The sequence below is a fragment of the Tursiops truncatus genome, chromosome 13 (assembly GCF_011762595.2).
Source record: "Tursiops truncatus isolate mTurTru1 chromosome 13, mTurTru1.mat.Y, whole genome shotgun sequence".
Lineage (NCBI taxonomy): Eukaryota > Metazoa > Chordata > Mammalia > Artiodactyla > Delphinidae > Tursiops > Tursiops truncatus.
The window spans coordinates 25,086,343-25,106,031 of record NC_047046.1 but is presented as its reverse complement, the minus strand read 5'-3'; the positions used below and the strand labels follow the sequence as shown (position 1 = coordinate 25,106,031).

The 19,689-nt window shown below is 54.5% G+C and overlaps 2 protein-coding genes across 2 annotated transcripts in view; one reads left to right on the top strand and one right to left on the bottom strand.

Annotated features, from left to right (window-relative positions):
* GGT1 (gamma-glutamyltransferase 1) overlaps nt 1–11,428 on the bottom strand; it is a 32,753-nt gene extending 21,325 nt beyond the window's left edge. The window contains exon 1 of the mRNA XM_073790350.1: nt 10,009–11,428. The gene's annotated coding sequence lies outside the window, so the exon portion shown is untranslated. The remainder of the gene's footprint in view (nt 1–10,008) is intronic.
* LRRC75B (leucine rich repeat containing 75B) lies at nt 1,757–8,367 on the top strand. Its single transcript, XM_033837321.2, has 4 exons — nt 1,757–1,969; nt 4,459–4,587; nt 6,147–6,262; nt 7,614–8,367. Exons 1-4 carry the CDS (start codon nt 1,793–1,795, stop codon nt 8,137–8,139), a joined length of 948 nt encoding a protein of 315 aa, XP_033693212.1. The 5' UTR covers nt 1,757–1,792; the 3' UTR covers nt 8,140–8,367.
* Nucleotides 11,429–19,689: the final 8,261 nt, after the last annotated feature.

The following is a 19,689-nucleotide window of genomic DNA, read 5'->3' as shown; positions in this document are numbered from 1 at the left end:
CAGGCAGGGATTTCGGCCCAGATGCCACCCCTCCCTCCTTTCCTGGAAAATGTTCTCCAGGAATCTCTCAGCCAAGGACACAGAGGGTGGGGCGGGGTTGAGGGGTGGGGCTGGGGAGCAGTTCTCCACTTTCCATGGGATTCCAAGCTCTGGGCATACTCCCTCTGCCGCTGCCTGACGGCCCCCCTTCATGACATCCAGGCTCAGCCCTCCCTTGCCTTCCCCCCCGCCCCCACCCCACCCCCTCCCCTAACCTCGGCCTTCTCGCTTTTGAGGGGACAATGTCCAGACCTGGCTCAGCCTCTGGAAGGATATGGTCACGATCTGGGAATCATCCCAGCTCTGGGATTGGGGTGGGGGAGGTCTTACCAGCCTGCCAGCTCTGGGTAGGGGTCTGCGAGGCCCCTGGGGCAATGGGGCTGCTGCTGAAGTCTCTGGCCCAGTTTAGTGAGAGCAGCACCTTGGCCCTGGAGGAAGGCAGGCCGGGCAGTCATGCAGGTTTGCCAGGGAGGAAACCTGTGGTGCCAAGGTGGCCCCAGGACAAAGCTGGCTACATAGCAGCGAAGGGAGGTGTCTGGGTCCAGTCGCAGATGGCAGGAAAGAAGGGGCTCCGGGATAGGAAGGCCCCAGGAACAGGCCCAATGGGGGCACCCAAGCAGGCAACGACAAGGGCTGGGGTTCAGTGGGTGGTCAGACCCTCTGCCTTGTCTCAGGGGCTCAGCCCCAGGGCACCACAGAGCCCTGCACTCTGTCTTGGACAGTCTTGGGGGGGGGCAATTCTTAACTCAGAAGAAGGAGCCTAACTCTGCCCTCACTTACTACAGGCCCTCGGACAGCCTCTCCTCCCCCTATCGCTGTCCATGCTCAACCCCCGGCACCCGTGCCCAGCTACACTGTCCTCCCAGGCTGGACACACCCTCCTTGCTGTGGAGGTCAGGGTCTGGAGCCTAGTGCCCCAAATGCCCCCTACCCTGGGAATGTGAGGGGCCCAGAGCTGGGTGGGGGGTGCTATAAGGGGCAGCAAGCCTCCAATAAAGACCTCTCCAGCTAGGGGCTCCTGGCTCAAACTTGGTCCCCGGAGTAGCCAGCCCCCACCCCACACACTTTCCCCACTTCTGTCACGGGGAAGACTGAAGCAGGGGCAGGTGCGGCTGGCCTGCTGCCAGCCTGCCCAGAGCCAGGCTGAGATGGTTAACCAGCATCCCCCATCCCATTTATCTCCCAGGTGTCTGGCAGAGGAGGCCGGCCTGCCCAAGTCTGCCCCCAGCCAAGCAGGGAGGGGTGATAAACATTTGTCAACTCAGAAGTGTCCACGCAAGGCGGACAGGTCAGATGCTACAATTGCTCGCTGCGGCTGGGGCGGGGAAGATTCTGAAAGCAGGCGCTGGCACTGTCTAAAGCTGGCAAACGGCAGCGGAACCCCCACCCATCCCGCCCTGACTGCAAGTCCAGTGCTCTTTGCCCCGCCAAAGCGACTGTTCCACAATCAGCACGGAGGCTCGGAGCCTTTAAAGGCGCCGAGCGCCACCTCGTCCCGGCAGCTCCGGTTCCTGGCGACAGGGCTCGAGCCAGGTCTAGCGCGGGCGAGGGCCTCCTCCAGCGACACCCCCAAACCGGGTGTGGGAGCTCCGGGGCCCCCAGCAAGAACCCTCTTCCCTTCCTCCGCCTCGGCCCTGCCGGGGCGCGCAGCCTTGGATCCCGCGCTCCCCGCCCGGAGCATCCCGGGCGGGGCCAGGGGCGGGGCGCAAGCGGCCCTGCCTCCCGCCGGCTCGGCGCCCGCCGCGCGGCGGCCATGGGGGCGCGGCTGGGCCGGCGGCCCGGTCCCGAAGCGGGCTCGGAGGCTGGGGCGGCGGCGGGGTGCGGGCCGGCGCCCTATGAGCGCCGGGTGCGCTGGCTCCGCGAGATCCAGTCGACGCTCCGCGAGCGGCGGCCGGAGCGCGCCCGGCAGCTGCTGCGCCTCCTGCGCCAGGTGAGAGAAGCAGCCAGGCAGCCGGCCGGCCGGCCGGGGCTGGAGGCCGAGGAGGGGCCGGGAGGAGATGCGGAGCCGGCCTCGGGCGCGCGGGCCGGGCGGGTTCCGAGGGGAGGGGACGACTGGCCTCAGCGGTGGGGGTCTTGTCTGGGCCGGAGGGCGAGGGAGGGAAGGCAGTCAGCTAGAGTTGTGGGGTCGGGGGGACTGTGAGTGTGGAGGGGGTCCCATGACTGTACGCGTCTCTGGGGTTTGAGGGTGCTCCCAAGCCTGGAGCTAAGAGTCCACATTCAGGCCCTTAGAAGAAAGGAGGGCGGCTGGGAAGAGGGCAGGTGGGGGTGAATCATCTTGTATTGAGGGGCAATGGGAAGAGGATGGTTCCCCCCTCCAGGGTGAAGGGAGGCGCTGCACTGGACCCCGAAGCAAGGACCTGGGGAAGCGACAGCCCAGCTGGTCAGTGGGTGCAACCTCTCCACGTCAGCTCAGACAAAGCCACAGCACACAATGCCCATCCTCCTAACGGGCAGCTCTCGCCCACTGAGTACACACACCTGGCATCTGTTCATCACAACATCACATCACGACGGGTGGGGGCTCTGGTTCCACATACACCAGGTACCTGAGTCCCATATCCCTAGCCCTGGGTTGCCTTAAGAGACATGGGTTCTGATCCCAGCATCACCACTGAGCAAGCCACTCCTCTCTCTGCCCACATCCCTATACCCTGCAGCAGCTGCCACCACAATCGGCCCCGTCCTGTAAGCCGAAATCAGCTGTGCCGGTGGTCTTTGACCTGCAGGTGGATGATTGGGAAACTGAGGCTTGCAGAAAAGCAGTGAGCCTAGGGCCACAGAGCAAACTGGGGGCCAGCCAAGGCCAGAGCTCACCCTCCAGTCTCCCAGCTCTGCTCCTCCTGCTGCACTGGGTTTCCTTTCTCTGGGCTCAGCAGGCTGGAAAGGTGGGGCTGGCCCTTTAAGAGGAGCTGTCCACATCAGCAGAAGGCAGGCTTTGGTCTGGGACCCTGACTGGGTCAGCCCAGGCTCACCAGCCATCCTTCCCTTCTACTGGATCCTCCCTAGCTGTCATCTCCAACTTGAGCCGTGTTTAAAATGCAAACAACAGAGCAGCATAAATCAGCGAGAGACTATTCAGAGGCACGATCTCTGTCCGGCATGGCATCTGCAGCCCAAGGCACCAGCTGGAAATTTTAGCTGGGGAACGAGCTAGGTTGCCCACTGGTGTCCCGAAGGTTGGAATTTGAGGCCCGCCTGTCCTGCCCCATAACCTTCAGGGACTCTGCAGTTATGGACCTTGGTCATTCTGGCCTGGCCTGGCCTCCTGTGCCCTGGGCTTATACACAGAACATGTTACACTCTGGCTTGGGGAGGGTCCACATGGGGTCTCGAGGCCCCTCCTGGCTGTGCCTGTCTCGTCAGCTTGTCGGCATATCCTCTAAACGGACCCCGAAAAGGCACCACACCAGGCCTACGGGAATAACAGGAGGAAGAGGCCAAAGGGTGAAGGCAGGAAGGCCAGGGCAGGCCAGGGACCTGATGATGGGATCTGTGTGAGGGGTGGGAGGATTGGAGGCTGGACAGGAAGGCTGGTGGGCGAGAGAGGGTGTGAAGGCCAGGCCACAGGGAGTTCTGAGACTGCAGGCTGTGTGCGAGTCTCTGCCATCATACAACCTTGAGAGCATTTGGTTTCCACTGAAGGGGTTAGGGGTCAAGCGTGTGTTTCATAGAGCTGGCTCTGGCAGCATTAGGGTGGACTGGAAGGGTATCAGGAGGCTGGGAGCCCCGGGAGGAGGCTGTGAGGGGATGAGGCCTGAAGCTCCTTGAGCAGTGGGCTTGGGGTGGGGAGAGCTGGGCAGAGGAGGGATGAGGGAAGAGTGCGGGGTGATTCCTGGGCTCTGGCCCAAGTGCCTGGGAAGATGGGATGGCGGCACCCTTTACTGAGCTGGGGCACAGGAGGCGAGACACACCCAGTCTGAGTTGCCTTTGGGTCGTATGAGCTGAGAGAGAGAGAGTTCCACCCTGACAAGAAGGGTCTGGACCCGTCAGCAAAGAGGTGGCGGCCATAGCTCAGGAGAGCTCGGGGATAGGTGGATAGAGGCAGGGGCCCCAAAGGGAATGAGGAGGGCAGGGGCATTTGGGGATCATCAAGGAGCCCCCAGAGAATACCCCAGACAAGCCCAATCCCAGAGGAGCCAGGGGGTCTCAGCAGAACGTTTCACCTCCAGGGAACCAGTCTAAGGGTTCCTGGACCCACTTACCACCTCCCTGAGGCCCCTGATGCACCGACCCTCTGCTCATCCAAAGGGTCCACCTGCCCCGGACAGTTTGCTCATCGCCATTGTGTGGAGGGCTCCAGCAAGCCTCAGAGGGGAAATGGAGAGAGGGGAACAGATGTGAGAGCCTCTGGCTGACTGGGATGGGGGCTAGGGGAGGGAGGCCTCGACCCCTGGCTCATTCCACTCTCACTACCTGCAGGACCTAGGCCTCGAGGGGACCCTCCTCACAGACATCCTCTACAGGAATGTGGCCTTCCTCAATCTGGTGGACCCCATCTCCCACGACCTGCTTGTGAACCTGGCCCGGGACCTGCAGTGCCCCAAGTCGGTGAGGCACGGGCCCCAGGCTGGGTAGTGTGGTTGACAGACCAGAAGAGCCCAGAGCTGGGAGCTAGGATCTGGGCCCTCACCTGGTCTGCTGCGTGGCCTTAGGCGGGTCACTGTCCCTCTCTGGGACCTGATGCCAGCTTCAGTGTATGAGGCTGGCCAGCAGCTGGAGCACATGGGAACTCTGCTTTCCCAGCCCTGGAAAGTCATCTGTTGGGTAGACCCGTTTCCTCTTTTCTTTTTTTGGCCCTGCAGCACGGCATCCAGTATTTTAGTTCCCCAACCAGGAATTAAACCTGTGCCCCCTGCAGTGGAAGCACGGAGCCCTAACCACTGGACCGCCAGGGAATTCCCTAGACCCGTTTCCTGAATTTCAGCACTGTGCGCCAGGCCCTGGGACCCAGGCAGGTAGTCGTATGAGGACCCTTCGGGATACAGGACATTCTGACAAATCCATTGATGGAACCAGGCTCCCAGCCCCTGAGTCCCAGAGCCAGAAGAGAGCTCCCTTGGCTGGAAGCCCTGTCCACATGTTCCCACTGCGTCCCACAGCAACTCAGCCACAAGTACATCCCTCCTCGTGTTGAGCTGGCACCTGCCACCTGCAGCCTCAACTCCCTTCCTGCCACCGCGTCTGCCCAGAACACCTGTCCCCACCTGCTATGTCGGCACCTGCGGACGTCCTGCCATAAGCATGGAAGGTGCCGCACTCCTGACACAGCCTGTGGCCAGCCCCCGGCCCCCGGCCCTTTGTCACAGTGAGCCCCCGAGTGAAACAGGAATGCCCACTCTGGGCTCTGCCAGCTCTGAACTGCCACGTCCAGGCGCGCTTGTCACTGAGGGGTCTGTGAGGCTAGCCTAGAGCCATCGCGGTGACCCCTGGGCCTTGCTGCCACTGTGGTGCCCGCTGTTAACAGAGGGACTGGGTAAAAGAATGTGCTGGGTGGTGGAGCGTGCTTGGTGCCAGCCTGTGGAAAGCAGTCCACCCCACATCCTGCCTGAGCTGGGCCTCTGCAAGGGTCCACTTGGGAGCCAGAGAGAGCCAGGTGGTGGTGCTGGAAAATGGTAACCCTCCCTGCTGGCAGCCCAGACCCAGGCCCCACGGGTGCGGTCTCGCTTGGAGAGTGAGAGGAAGAAGAGCGTGCTGACCTGGCTTGTTCCTATTCCCTGGGGGTGGCGTCAGTGGAGCAGGGCTCCCTGGAGAGGCCTGGTCCTGCCTCCCCCTGTGGTGAGTCCCAGGGGGGCACCGAGGGTAGACAGGGAGCCAGTGGCTGATAGCCCGAGACTCTGGCCCAGGGCCTGAGGACAGGGAACAAGGGCCCATTGTCTGGGCTTCCTCCCGCCGGGCACCACGGGCCTCGGACCAGCCTGTCCAGCTCCCAGTGGGCAGCCTCCCCTGGCTCTGTGCCAGGCCACGGGGCAGGGGGGCGGGGGTGGAGGGGAAAACCAGTGGGCGGCTCAGTGATCCGTGATGAATGCCTGTGCGCATGCACACACTTGGGTCCCCAAGGCCCGGGGGCTCACAGGGCTCCGCCTCCCCTGACAGCACTGCCCCCGCAGGACTATGAGCTCTGGGAGTCCTCGGACAAGACCTGCCGGCAGCTCATCTACCACCTCACCCCTCACTCCAAGCGGCAGCAGGGGTCCAGCCTGCCCCGAAGGAAGACCCAGAGCTGGTAAGGGAGCCCAGACACAGCCCAGCCGCCTGGCCCCTGGGGGGGTCCCTTCCCAGGCCTCTGTCAACAAGAGCTGGGGCCTGAAATCCCACCCTGCAGGCCCTCACCCTTGGCTGCATCACTGCCCGTCACTGGCCGGTGGCAATGCAGGCGGATGCTCCCCAAGGCCAGCTCCTCTCCGTGTGACTGCCTCCTGCCATCTGCCTGTCCCTCAACGCCCCGCCTATCACAGGGCCTGGCCCCCCTGGGGGCCTCAGCTGGAGTCAGCAGAGTCCCCAGGACAGGCTGGGAGGGAGGTGGAGTCTGGGTCATGATTCCCATTTTCCAGGGAAGGAAACTGAGGCCAGGGGAGGCAGAGTGTCTCGCCCAAGGCCACACTGCCCTGCTTCCTGAAGCCCTCTGGGGACTCTTTGCCAGGCTGCCTGAAGCTGAGGCCTCCAAGGCCAGCCCAGCAGCTCACTCTGCAACGGGGTCCCCCTTAGTCACTCCATCACAACCTCGTGGCCACAGACTCAGCCTGGGAACAGGCCACTGGCACCTGGGCCCTGGTGCTCTCCCCTGCTTGCCCCCCAGCCTCCTGCCCCCTCCCTCAGGCCTGGTGGCCCATGCTGAGCCTGGAGCCCATGGGGTTGTTCCCTGCCTTGGCAGGTGAGGGCCCTGGAGGTGTTCCCACTGCTGTCAGTCCCCAGGCAGGCCCATGTTCAAATGACAGGAGAGAACTAGAGGGGGTTCTGGGGGCAGTGGGGGACCCTCCTCAGTCTCTAAACCTCCCTTCCAGCTTAGGACACAGGGAGCCCTCCCCTAGGGCAGATCCCACCCACATCCCCCAACATGGCCCTCTTGCTTACCCTGGGCCTGTTCCCACATCTGTCCTTATTCCAAAAGGGTCAACCTTAGAGGAGGCACGTGAAAAAAAAGCATGGGCTGAGGGGTCAGAACACCCCGATTTGGAGACCTGGCTCCCCCTTAGTGGTGTGTGACCGTGGAAGGGTCACGTCACCCCTCCAAGCACCCATTTGCTCCTCTGCAGAATAGGATAATCATTCCCACCCCACTGAGTTGGCATAAAAATAAGAGACAACAGATGTAGCAGGTGTGGTGATGCAAGCACACAGAGGGTTTTTATAACAGCTCATGGAGCCTTAACGCAAGTGCATCTAATCCTCACAGCCAGGTCGCCTCTTAACCAAAGGGGACTAAGGCTCAGAGCGATTCAGAGCATTGCCCATGGCTACTCATCTAGGAAGTGGCCATCTGCAGGGCCTGGGCCTTGCTGCCCTGACAGAGGGGTCACTGTCTGAGGCAGGTGGGGCCCTTGCTCAGTCCCTCCCCACCCTCGACCCTCCCGCAGCCTCAAGAGCAACCTCCAGAAGACTCTGCCGGCGGGGGAGACTGTGAACCTATCGGGGATACCACTGTCGGTGCGGGACGTGCAGCATATCATGCGCTACCTGGGCAGCCAGGGCGCCAGGCTGGCAGTGCTGGACCTGAGCTTCACGGGGCTGAGTGATGAGCTGCTGCACCGGCTGCTGCCCAGCCTCTGGACGCTGCCCTGCCTCACCCAGCTTCTGCTCAATGGCAACCGGCTGACGCGGGCTGCCGCCCGTGAGCTCACTGAGGCCATCAAGGACACCACCAAGTTCCCGGTGCTGGCCTGGGTGGACCTGGGCAACAACGTGGATGTGGCCTCCCTGCCCCAGCCCCTGCTGGTTGGCCTGCGCCGGCGGCTAAGCCAGCGCACCTCACTGCCCACCATCTACGAGAGCCTGGACCCAGAGCCTGAGGGTGGCATGGCCGGGGCCACGGCCCTTGCCTCCACCTGGGGCTCTGCAGCTGCCGGGCCAGGGCCCGAGCCCCAGGCCTGCTGCACCAGGTGACCCGCCACCCGCCCTGGCTCCTGCTTCCTGACTGGCAACGCACCCGAGCACGTGGGAGGGGGTGATGGAGGCGGAGTTACCCCACAGGACCCGGATCCAGTGCGCAGAGGAGGATGGGCTCACTGGAGACTGGATGGTCGGTCCAGGCTGGAGTCTCAGCCTTCCCTCAGCAGGAGGGGCCCGGCACCTACTGTGCAGACCCCACAATAAAGGCCGATGCCACCTCCACCTCAGCCTTTCTGCATTGTGGGCCTCAGGGCCACTGAGCACCAGCCCTGTGGCTGGGTTTGGGAGAAGGGGTGGCTGGGACTCAGGGGCCCTGCCTGCCCAAAAGGGAGGGGCCAAGCTCACACTGGTCTCCCCTGGGTGCTCCCTGGGCAGGGTTCCCACGGAAACCAAAGAAGGGGGGAGGGTCCGTCTGTGGTCGGGGAGTTAGAGGAAGCCTCCAGAGACCTGGCACTCACGTCTGGGCGGTGCTTGGGCACTTTGAGGAAGGAGCTGGGGAGGAGCAGGTTGGGAGCCCAGAGAGGAGCGCAGGCTGCTGACCTCCCCACCAGGGCCCCCTGGGCTGGGCACGAGACTGTGCCGACAGGGGGCAAGGCTCATTTCCCACAGGGCACAGCACTGCCCACCAGCCCTGGTACCCACCCCCCAGGCCTCCTGTACTTGGCGAGTGGGCAACTCCATGGGGTTGGGGAGGAGAGACATCAGGCCAGAGACAAAGAGCTCTGTGTTCCCTCCAGGCCCTGGGGGCCCACATGCAGAGTCCTCCCCCCATGCGGGACCCCAAGGGAGCATGCAGGGGTGAGGTGGGCACGGCCCACAGCAGTGGGGGGCCCCGGGGGAGAGCAGTAGTGGAGCTGCCCCAGCAGGGGGCCATCTCCTGTCTTCCGCAAGCAGCATAAGGGCAGGCTCCAGACCAGACGCCACAGTCACCTCCCAGCCCAGTGTGGGGAGCTGGGCCGGGACAAGGAAGGAATTTAGAGGTGTCGGGTGGACTGAGGCTGCAGCAGGGAAGCCATGGCCCAAGGCTCCCCTGCAGCACTGGGAGGTCAGGACTAGGGTAGCTGGATCCTGCAGGATGAGGAGAGACCCAGCAGCGGAGGGAGCCCCACAGGCCAAGGAGAAGGTGGGGGTCCCCCGGGCCCACATCCCGGGGCCCACCAGCTGACCTTCCCCCATAGCTCTGGCCCACAGGGGACTATGAGTCAGCACTGATTACACACGTCCCCAGGCAGCCGGATGCACAACAGCCTCTTGGGACAGAAGGGAGATGGCCAAGAAGGGTGACGTCGGTCCCAGGACCGACAAGAGGCAGTGAGGAAAAGGAGCTCCTCTCCTGCGCTGCCTGCCAGCCCCGAGGTCAGGCCCCGCCGCTCTCACTGCTTTTGGCGGAACCCCTATCGGGAGAAAGCCAGAAAGGCATGAAGAGCACCCGGTTCAGCCCAGCTCTGCTCCCTCTCCGGCCCCCGGTCTCTCCTCTCCTCTGTCCACCATCCCTTCCAGCTCTCAATGCTCCATCCTGGGGTCCTGGCCCCTCCCTGGCCTCCTTGCTTTAAAGACATGAGCCTGCCCAGTGGCTTGGGAGCCACAGAAGTATCTCCCTGTGTCCCCCGCTCTGGGACAGGGGGCTCAGGCTCCCCAGGAGAAGGCAAAGCGGGTGCGGGTAGAAGGGGCCACAGAGAGGAGAAGGATGAGGAAGCCGGCCCAGGGCCAGGCAAGCTGATAAGCCCGTGTCCTGCAGCTCCCGGCTGGAGAAACGCCAAGCTGTCTGTGTCCCTCCTGCCCCTCGCTCCCTGCCCATCCCTGGCCCTCATCTGCCCACAAACCTTGAATGTGACGAACATGACCACTCAAAGAGATTCTTACCAGGATGGTGTGAGGACCTTGGCCGGGTGTTGCCAGGCGAGTTCTGGGAGAATCCAGGTGGAGGCAGCTGTTCTCAATCTCCCCGCCTCTCAGATGCATGCACGCGATGCACTGGCTGGGCTGGAGCATGAAACAGCTGGAGAGAGGTGGGCTGCCCTTGTTCCCACGCAGGTGTCCAGGGCCCCTTCGAGGGGCCCTTACGACCACCAGTGAGGCTACTATGCAGGCAGGGACACCCCAGAAGTCACGCAGCCTGGTGGGCAGAGCGTGCCCTCCAGGCCGGCCTCAGCCCGAGTTCCAGACCAAGGAGGCGCTAGGTGGGCGTCGCTTGGGCCGGTCCTCTCCTAGGCCCAGTCTCAGAGGCAGACAGACCTGGCCTGGTCCCACCCTGTCACCTGCTGGTGGTGTGGTCCCCTCGGGGTCTGTTCCCTCATCTTGGGAACGAGGCTCACGAAGCCTCCCCTTATCCTGCTGGAGTGAGGCTGACAGAAGGATTGGAAAGTGCCTGCTGCGTGGGGGGCACAGGGCAGATGCTCTGCAGCATCAGTGGGGCCTCCACCCAGGGCTCTCTGGGTGGGAATGGCAGGAGCCCAAACCTCGGGACTAGACAGGGCTGAAGCCGTTTATTTATTTAAGAGTGCTTCTGTAGCCTCTCTCGGGGCCAAGCACTGTTCTGATGGCTTTACACCCTTTTAATTCTCTTTGCACTTGCAGGAGGTGAGTGCTATTACCACCTCCATTTTGCAGGTGAGTGAGCTGAATCAGGGAGAGGTCGAGTAACCTGTCCAAGGTCAAAGGGCTAGAACTGGAGATGCCGAGAAGTGAGCCAGGTGGCCTGGCTTCAGTCTGGGATGCTAACCCCTGCCTGCCTCACCCAAATTCCTGCCAGGGGAATTCCACCAAGCCCTGCCAGAGGCCATTCGAGGCAGGAGACATCATGGTGGCCCCGCTGGCAGGTGCCCTGCAGCAGAGAGCGACCTCCAGCTGCACTGTCTTGGAACAAGACCAGGCAGGACCTCCCTGGCCTCCATTTCCTCATGTGCAAAATGGGTGGGGAGGGGAGCCCTCTTCTGGGATGGAAAGGGACTGGTGAGGAGTGGGTTTGGAAGTACTTGTCAGACTGAGCCCCACTCTGGGGTGTGGGATCCACGCCCACTTCCGGTGGCCTGGCTGGGACAGCTGCAGGTGAGGTGCCTTCACCTCCTCAGGTCTTGCCAGGATGTTGAGAGCATCAAAAGGAAAGATGTAAAGATGACTGTTCTCTGCAGGACCTCGGTGACCAACACTTGGGAACTTCTGTTCTGTTCCTGAAGGGAGGACATTTGAGTCCAGATAAAGTTCTTTAAGATATGAGTCTACAGCAAAGGTCAGCCTCTGCAGACAGTCTTTTTGAGAATCCAGAATCTCAGATGACTGATCTTCCCAGTGGCTGATATTAACCCAGCACAGAGGTTTTTCTCTAGGTCCTGGAGAGAAAGGAAAACATACTTCTTCCTCTTAGAGATAGTTGCCAACCAACAATGGAAAGCAGTATTTCCTTTCCCAGCTGTATACTTTAATTTTATTTTTTAAAAATAATACCGGGAGTTCCCTGGTGGTCTATGGTTAGGATTCAGTACTTCCACTGCCGGGGCCCAGGTTCAATCCCTCGTCCAGGAACTGAGATCCTGCAAGCCATGTGGCACGGCCAAATAATAACAACAACAATAATGATAACAATACCTTATTTAAAAAACAATTCTTCATTGTCGTACAACTAAAATACAATTAAGTACACTTCCCTGGTGGTCCAGTGGTTAAGACTCGGTGCTTCCACTGCAGGGACTCGGGTTTGATCCCTGGTCGGGGAAGTTCCACATGCCACGCAGTACAGCAAATAAATAAATAAATAAATAACATTAAAAAAAAAAACCCAATTAAGTGGACATCCCAAGTGTTACAAGTTGAAATTGTGCTACATGGCGCATTCTGACTTGTGTATAAATCCATGAAGTAAACGTATCTGTCACACCCAAAAGTCTCCTTGTGCCCCTTGGCAATGTCTCCCTCCCACTGTCCCTTTCCCCTCCTTCCCCAAGCAACAATTGACCTGCTTTCTGTCTCTATAGATTAGTGTGCATTTTCTAGTTTTAGATATATGGAATCATACAGGGTGTACTCCTTTTTATATGACTTCTCTCACTTAGCATAATTGAGACTCCCACAGTGATGCATGTATCGATAGTCCCTTTTAATTGCCGAGTCGCATTCTACTGGATGGATGTACCACAATTCACTCACCTGTTGGTGGACATTTGTGTTGTTTCCAGTGTTTAGCTATTACAAATAAAACTGCTATGAATATCATGTACAAGTTTTTGCATGAACAGATATTTCCTTTTCTCTTGGGTAGTGATATCTCAGTATGTTTTTCTCTTCTTGTAATATCTTTGCCCGGTTTTGGTGTCAGGGTAATGCTGGTCTCATAGAATGAGCTGAGGTGAGACGTATTCCCTTCTCTTAAATTTTTTGGGAACGGTTTGTGTAAAATTGATATTATTTCCTCCTTAAATATTTGATAGAATTCCTCAGTGAAGGCACACAAGCCTAAGGTTTTCTTTGTGGGAAGGTTTTCAACTACAATTCCAATTTCTTTAATAAATGTAGGGCTTTTCAGGTTAGCTATTACTTCTTGAGAGAGTGTTTGTATTTTGGATCTTTCAAGGAATTTGTCCATTTCATCTAAGTTGTGGAATTTGTTGACATGAAGTTGTTCATAACATTCTCTCTCTCTTTTTTTTGGACGTGCCGCACAGCTTGCAGAATCTTAGTTCCTTGACCAGGTATTGAACCCAGGCCCTTGGCAGTGAAAGCACGGAGTCCTAACCACCGGACTGCCAGGGAATTCCCTGTAACATTCTCTTTTAATATCTGTGGAATCTGTAGCAGTCACCACTCTCATCCCTGAGATTGGTAATTTTGTCTTCCTCTTTTTTTGCCCTCATTGCCTGAGCACTCTGGCTAGAGATTTATCAATTTTATTGATCTTGTTAAAGAATCATCTTTTGGTTTCACTGATTATTCTCTATAGTTTTCTATTTCATTGATACCCACTTAGATCCTTACTTGTTTTCTTCCACTTACTTCAAATTTCTTTTTCTAGATTATTTGGGGAGGGGGCAGCTTGTGGGATCTTAGTTCTCCAACCATGGATTGAACCCGGGCCGCGGCACTGAAAGCACAGATTCCTAACCACTGGACCATCAGGGAATTCCCTCTAGAATTTTTTTTTTTTTTGGCTGCGTTGTGTCTTGCTGCGCGCGGGCTTTCTCTAATTGCAGTGAGCCGGGACTACTCTTCGTTGCAGTACGCAGGCTTCTCATTGCAGTGGCTTCTCGAGTTGCGGTGCACGGGCTCTAGGCACGTGGGCTTCAGTAATTGCAGCATGCGAGCGCAGTAGTTGTGGCGCACGGGCTCTAGGGCTCACGGGCTTCGGTAGTTGTGGTGTACAGGCTTAGTTGCTCCGCGGCATGTGGGATCTTCCCGGACCAGGGACGGAACCCGCATCCACTGCACTGGCAGGCAGATTCTTTTTTGTAAATTTATTTATTTATCTATTTTTGGCTGCATTGGGTCTTCGTTGCTGTGTGCGGGCTTTCTCTAGTTGTGGCGAGTGGGGGCTACTCTTTGTTGTGGTGCGTGGGCTTCTCATTGCAGTGGCTTCTCGAGTTGCGGTGCACGGGCTCTAGGCACGTGGGCTTCAGTAATTGCAGCATGCGAGCGCAGTAGTTGTGGCGCACGGGCTCTAGGGCTCACGGGCTTCGGTAGTTGTGGTGTACAGGCTTAGTTGCTCCGCGGCATGTGGGATCTTCCCGGACCAGGGACGGAACCCGCATCCACTGCACTGGCAGGCAGATTCTTTTTTGTAAATTTATTTATTTATCTATTTTTGGCTGCATTGGGTCTTCGTTGCTGTGTGCGGGCTTTCTCTAGTTGTGGAGAGTGGGGGCTACTCTTTGTTGTGGTGCGTGGGCTTCTCATTGCAGTGGCTTCTCTTGTTGTGGAGCACAGGCTCTAGGTGCGCGGGCTTCAGTAGTGGTGGCTCGCAGGCTCTAGAGCACAGGCTCGGTAGTTGTGGCACACGGGCTTAGTTGCTCCGTGGCATGTGGGATCTTTCCAGACCAGGGATCGAACCCATGTCTCCTGCATTGGCAGGCGGATTATTAACCACTGTGCTGCCAGGGAAGTCCCATGAAATCTTCTTGTCTGATATTAATATAGCTGAGATCATTGACCTGAGACCTTGCCTTTTTCCTAATATAGGTGTTTACTGCTACTTAAAAAAACAAAAACAAAACCGCACAATGTACAAGCTGTGAGTGGAGTTTATCCAGTGTCTTACTGAGGACTGTAGCCTGGGAGAGAGCCTCTCAGATAGCTCAAGAAACTGTTCAGAAGAGGTAAGGGGAGAGGTCAGTACATATGTGATTTTGGCAAAGCGGGTAGGTGCAACCAAGCACACATCTCAGTAGAAGGTTGCTGCTAGTCACAAGGAATGGAAATCTTAGTTAATGATTTAGTGCTTTTCTAAGGGAAGATGCAAGAATCCAGGTTCATAAAAAATTTCTCCTGAAAATATCTATCTTATGGTCTGTTCTGCCAGTTTTCCCAGAGCACAGAGTGCCTCATTCCTGATCTCTGTCCTGAACTCTTTTCAGGGTGTGTGGAAGGTCAATGGCTGCAGTGGCTTATATTCAATCCTTGTGGAGCCGAATGTCTAGTGACATTCTTTAGTGGGTAGTGCTATCAATTACTTCTCTAAGTTCTGCTTTAGTGACATCCCACAAATTCTGATATGTTGTGTTTCCATTTTCAAGTCAGTACAGACTACTTTCCAATTTCTCTTTTGGTTTCTTCTTTGATCTACGGGTTACTTAGAAGTGTGTTATTTTGTTTCCAAATATTTAGAGATTTCCCAAGGATCCTTGTGATAAATGATTTCTAATTTAATTATAGTGTGGTCAGACAACATAATATGGCTTGAAGCCTTTTGAATCTTGATCAATGTTCTGTGTGCACTTGAGAAGAATGTGTATTCTACTATTGTTGGGTGTCCTGTGTTAATCAAAGTCAAGTTGACTTACCACGTTGTTCAAGTCTACTATATCCTTGCTGATTTTCTGCTTACTTGGTCTATCAATTATTGAGAGGAGAACTGAACTCTGACTGTACTTGTATTTGTCTGTTTCTATCCATTTTTTGTTTCATGTATTTTGAAGCTTTATTATTAGGTGCATAAATGTTTAAGATTGTTATGGCTCCTTGATTAACTGACCCTATCATCATTATGAAATAACCTTCATTATCCCTGAAACCTACTTGTCTGATATTAATATAGCTACTCCAGCTTTCTTTTGGCTAGTGTCAGCAATGGTATTCTTTCCCATCCTTTTACTTTTAAACTATTTATGTCTTTAAAGTGTTTCTGGACTTCCCTGGTGGCGCAGTGGTTGAGAATCTGCCTGCCAATGCAGGGAACACAGATTCGATCCCTGGTCTGGGAAAATCCCACATACTGTAGAGCAACTAAGCCCATGCACAACTACTTAGCCTGCGCTCTAGAGCCTGTGAGCCACAACTACTGAGCCCACATGCCGCAACTACTGAAGCCCGCGTGCTTAGAGCCTGTGCTCCGCAACAAGAGAAGCCACCACAATGAGAAGCCCAGGCAAGGCACCGCAACGAAGAGTAGCCCCCACTCACTGCAACTAGAAAAAGCCCATGTGCAGCAAAGAAGACCCAACGCAGCCAAAAATAAACAAATAAATAATAAAGTGTTTCTTGTAGGTAGCATGTAGTTGGGTTTTGCTTTTTTAATCCAATCTGACAATCTCTGCTTTTTAATTAGAGTGTTTATACCATTTACATTTACTGTGATTATTGATATGGTTAGACTTAAGCCTACTATCTTGCTATTTATTTTTTATTTATCCCATCTGTTCTTTTAAATGTATTTATATATTTTTGTCTGTGTTGGGTCCTTATTGCTGCACGCGGGCTTTCTCTAGTTGCAGTGAGACGGGGCTACTCTTTGTTGCGTGGGCTTCTCATTGTGGTAACTTCTCTTGCTGTGGAGCACAGGCTCTAGGCGTGCCGGCTTAGGTAGTTGTGGCATGCGGGCTTCAGTAGTTGTGGCTCACAGGCTCCAGAGCACAGGCTCAGTAGTTGTGGCGCATGGGCTCAGTTGCTCCGTGTCATGTGGGATCCTCCCGGCCCAGGGCTCAAACCCGTGTCCCCTGCATCGGCAGGTGGATTCTTAACCACTGCGTCACCGGGGAAGCCCCCATCTGTTCTTTGTTCCTCTTTTTCTTTTTCTGCCTTATTTTGGTACAATTATTTATTTATAAATCCATCATAAGTCTCCTCTGTTGGCTTAACTTTTTATTGAAGTAAAATCCACATAATGTAAAATTCTTCATGTTAACCTTTTTTTTTTTTTTTTTGCGGTACGCGGGCCTCTCACTGTCGTGGCCTCTCCCGTTGCGGAGCGCAGGCTCAGCGGCCATGGCTCACGGGCCCAGCCGCTCCGCGGCATGTGGGATCTTCCTGGACCAGGGCACGAACCTGTGTCCCCTCCATCGGCAGGCGGACTCTCAACCACTGCGCCAGCAGGGAAGCCCCATGTTAACCATTTTAAAGTGTGCAATTGAGTTGTTTTTAGTACATTCTCCATGTTGTGCAACCATCATCACTATCTAATGACAGAACATTTTCATTACCCCAAAAAGAAACCCCATATCCATTAAGCAGGCACTCCGTATTCTCCCCTCCCCCAATCTCTGGCAATCACTAATCTGCTTTGTGTCTATGAATTTGCCAATTATGGACATTTCATATACATGGAAACGTACAACATGTGGCCTTTTGTGTCTTCTTTCACTTACCATGTTTTCAAAATTCATCCATGTTGTAGCGTGTGTCAGTAATTCATTCCTTTTAATGGCTAAATAATATTCTAATTGTATGGATATACCACTTTTGTTTACCCATTCATCAGCTGTTGGATATTTGAATGTTGGCATAATTCTTTGTTATTTTAGTGTTGCTTTCGGGTTTATATTATACATTTTTTAATTATCATAGACTTCAAGTAATATACCACTTCTAATATAAGAAATTTACGGTAGTATATATTTTCCCCTCTTGGCCTTTATGCTAATATTGTCACGCATTTTACTTCTACATGTCATAAGCGCCATAACACAATCTTCATTCCTTTGTGTAGATCCAGATTTCCATCTGGTCTAGTTTTCCTTTTTCTAGAAGGATGTCCTTTACCATTTTTTGTATAGCAGGCCTCCTGTGATGAATTTTTTTCAGCCTTTGTGTGTCTGAAAACATTTTATTTTGCCTTAATCTTAAAAAGATTTATCCCCCCCCAGGTATTGAATTCTAGATTGATAATTTTTTCTGTCAATACTTTGAAGTTGTTGCTTCACTGTCTTCACGTTTGCATGGTTCCCAATGAGAAATGTCATCCTTATCTTTGTTCCTCTAACATTTTTTTTTCTCCAGCTGCTTTTTGGAATTTTTCTCTTCACCACTGGCTTTATATGCCTTGGTGTCATTTTCTTGTGCTTGGAGTTCATTTAGCTTTTGGGATCTGTGGGTTTATAGTTTTCATCCAGTTAGGAAAGTTTTTGGCCATTATTACTTCAAGTACTTTTTCTGTCCCCTCATCACCTCTCCTTTGGGGACTCCAACTACCCATATATTAGGAAACTTGGAGTTGTCCCAAAGCTCTTTTCTTTTGCAAATTCTTTTTTTCTGTGTGTTTCACCTTGGATAGTTTCTATAGCTTATGTCTTAAAGTTCATTGAGTTTTTCTTCTGTAATGTCTAATCTGCTGTGAATCCCATCCAGCTATAGCAGTTCAATGAGAAGTTTCTCTTTCTCTTTTCCTTCTCCTTTCTCCTCCTATTACACCCCCTCGTCCTTCTTTTTGTTTTCATTATTATTATTTTGGCTGTGCTGCATGGCTTGCGGGATCTCAGTTGCCCAGCCAGGGATTGAACTCAGGCCACGGCAGTGAAAGTGCTGCGTCCTAACCACTAGACTACCAAAGAACTCCCTCGTCCTTCTTTTTAGATTGTACTTGTTTCTACTTAACTTTTTGAATATATGAAAGAGTTAAAACAAACGTCTTGGGCTTCCCTGGTGGCGCAGTGGTTAAGAATCCACCTTCCAATGCAGGGGACACAGGTTCAAGCCCTGGTCCAGGAAGATCCCACATGCCATGGAGCAGCTAAACCTGTGTGCCACAACTACTGAGCCCACCTGCCACAACTACTGAAGCCCACATGCCTAGAGCCCGTGCTCCACAACAAGAGAAGCCACCGCAATGAGAAGCCCACACACCGCAATGAAGAGTAGCCCCCGCTCGCCGCAACTAGAGAAAGCCTGCACACAGCAACAAAGACCCAACACAGCCAAAAATAAATAAATAAATTTATAAAAACAAAACAAAAAAACAACCGTCTTAATGTCCTTCTCTGCTACTTCTAACATCTGTGTCAGTTTTGAATGTTTTGATTATTCTTATTACGGGTTGTGCTTTCCTGCCTCTTTGCATGCCTGGTAATCTTTGACTGGATGCCAGACATTGTGAATTTTACTTTGTAGGGTGCTAGATGTTTTTATGTTCCTATAAATCTTTTTGGGCTTTGTTCTAGAATACAGCTAACTGACCTGGAAACAGCTTGATCCTTTCAAGTCCTGTTTTTATGATTTGTTAGCTGGGTCCAGAGCAATGCTCAATCTAGGGCTAATAGTTCATTTATGATGCAAGACTTTCCTGGATACTTGTCTTAAAATACATCATATTTTTGTATTATTCGTGTTTAATGTTTTTTTATTGATTTTTTTTTTTTTTTTTTTTGCGGTACGCGGGCCCCCCACTGCCGCGGCCTCTCCCGCTGCGGAGCACAGGCTCCGGACGTGCAGGCTCAGCGGCTATGGCCCACGGACCCAGCCACTCCACAGCACGCGGAATCCTCCCAGACCGGGGCACGAACCCACGTCCCCTGCATCGGCAGGCGGACTCTCAACCACTGCGCCACCAGGGAAGCCCCTATTGAATGTTTTAAAAATTTTTAAATGGTGCTTTGACATCTTGGGGCCTTGCTCATCCTGGAGAGACTGCCCCTCCTAAAGTTAGTTATTTCCTAGAGATAGTAAACAATTTGCCTGCACAGTATACCTTTCACATAAAAACTAACCAACTCAAAGTCTACCCGCAACGACGTTTAACTCTCACACGCCAAGCCATTATCTGCCCTGCTATAAATCACCACAGGGCCAGGTACCACATAACTGCAGACTACCCCTATGGCTCAGAGCCCTCTGATTGGTTTAAATTATCCAATTCTAGACTTACTCAAACTGGTCTACGCTGCCTCACCCATGCTTTCCCCGTGGAAACCATAACAGAGCTTCTGGGCCATGCTCTCCTTTCACTCCTGCCTCTTGACCCACCTGATGTTTCCTCGTGTGACCCCGCATGGCATGGCATGCTCCCTGCTCTTGAGAATTGTAATAAACTCTTCTTTCAAGGAAGTCATCTCCATGTCTGTCACCTTACTATACCTGATTAAAATAAAATTCTTGGTATAATAGTCTATCCACTATCCTGTGAGTTGAGTT

Bases quoted from the DNA above. Each gene is read 5' to 3' on its own strand.
- LRRC75B (XM_033837321.2), top strand. From the start codon at position 1,793: ATGGGGGCGCGGCTGGGCCGGCGGCCCGGTCCCGAAGCGGGCTCGGAG. The intron at 4,588-6,146 runs GTGAGGCACGGG...CTGCCCCCGCAG, and splicing joins ACCTGCAGTGCCCCAAGTCG to GACTATGAGCTCTGGGAGTC. The intron at 6,263-7,613 runs GTAAGGGAGCCC...ACCCTCCCGCAG, and splicing joins CGAAGGAAGACCCAGAGCTG to CCTCAAGAGCAACCTCCAGA.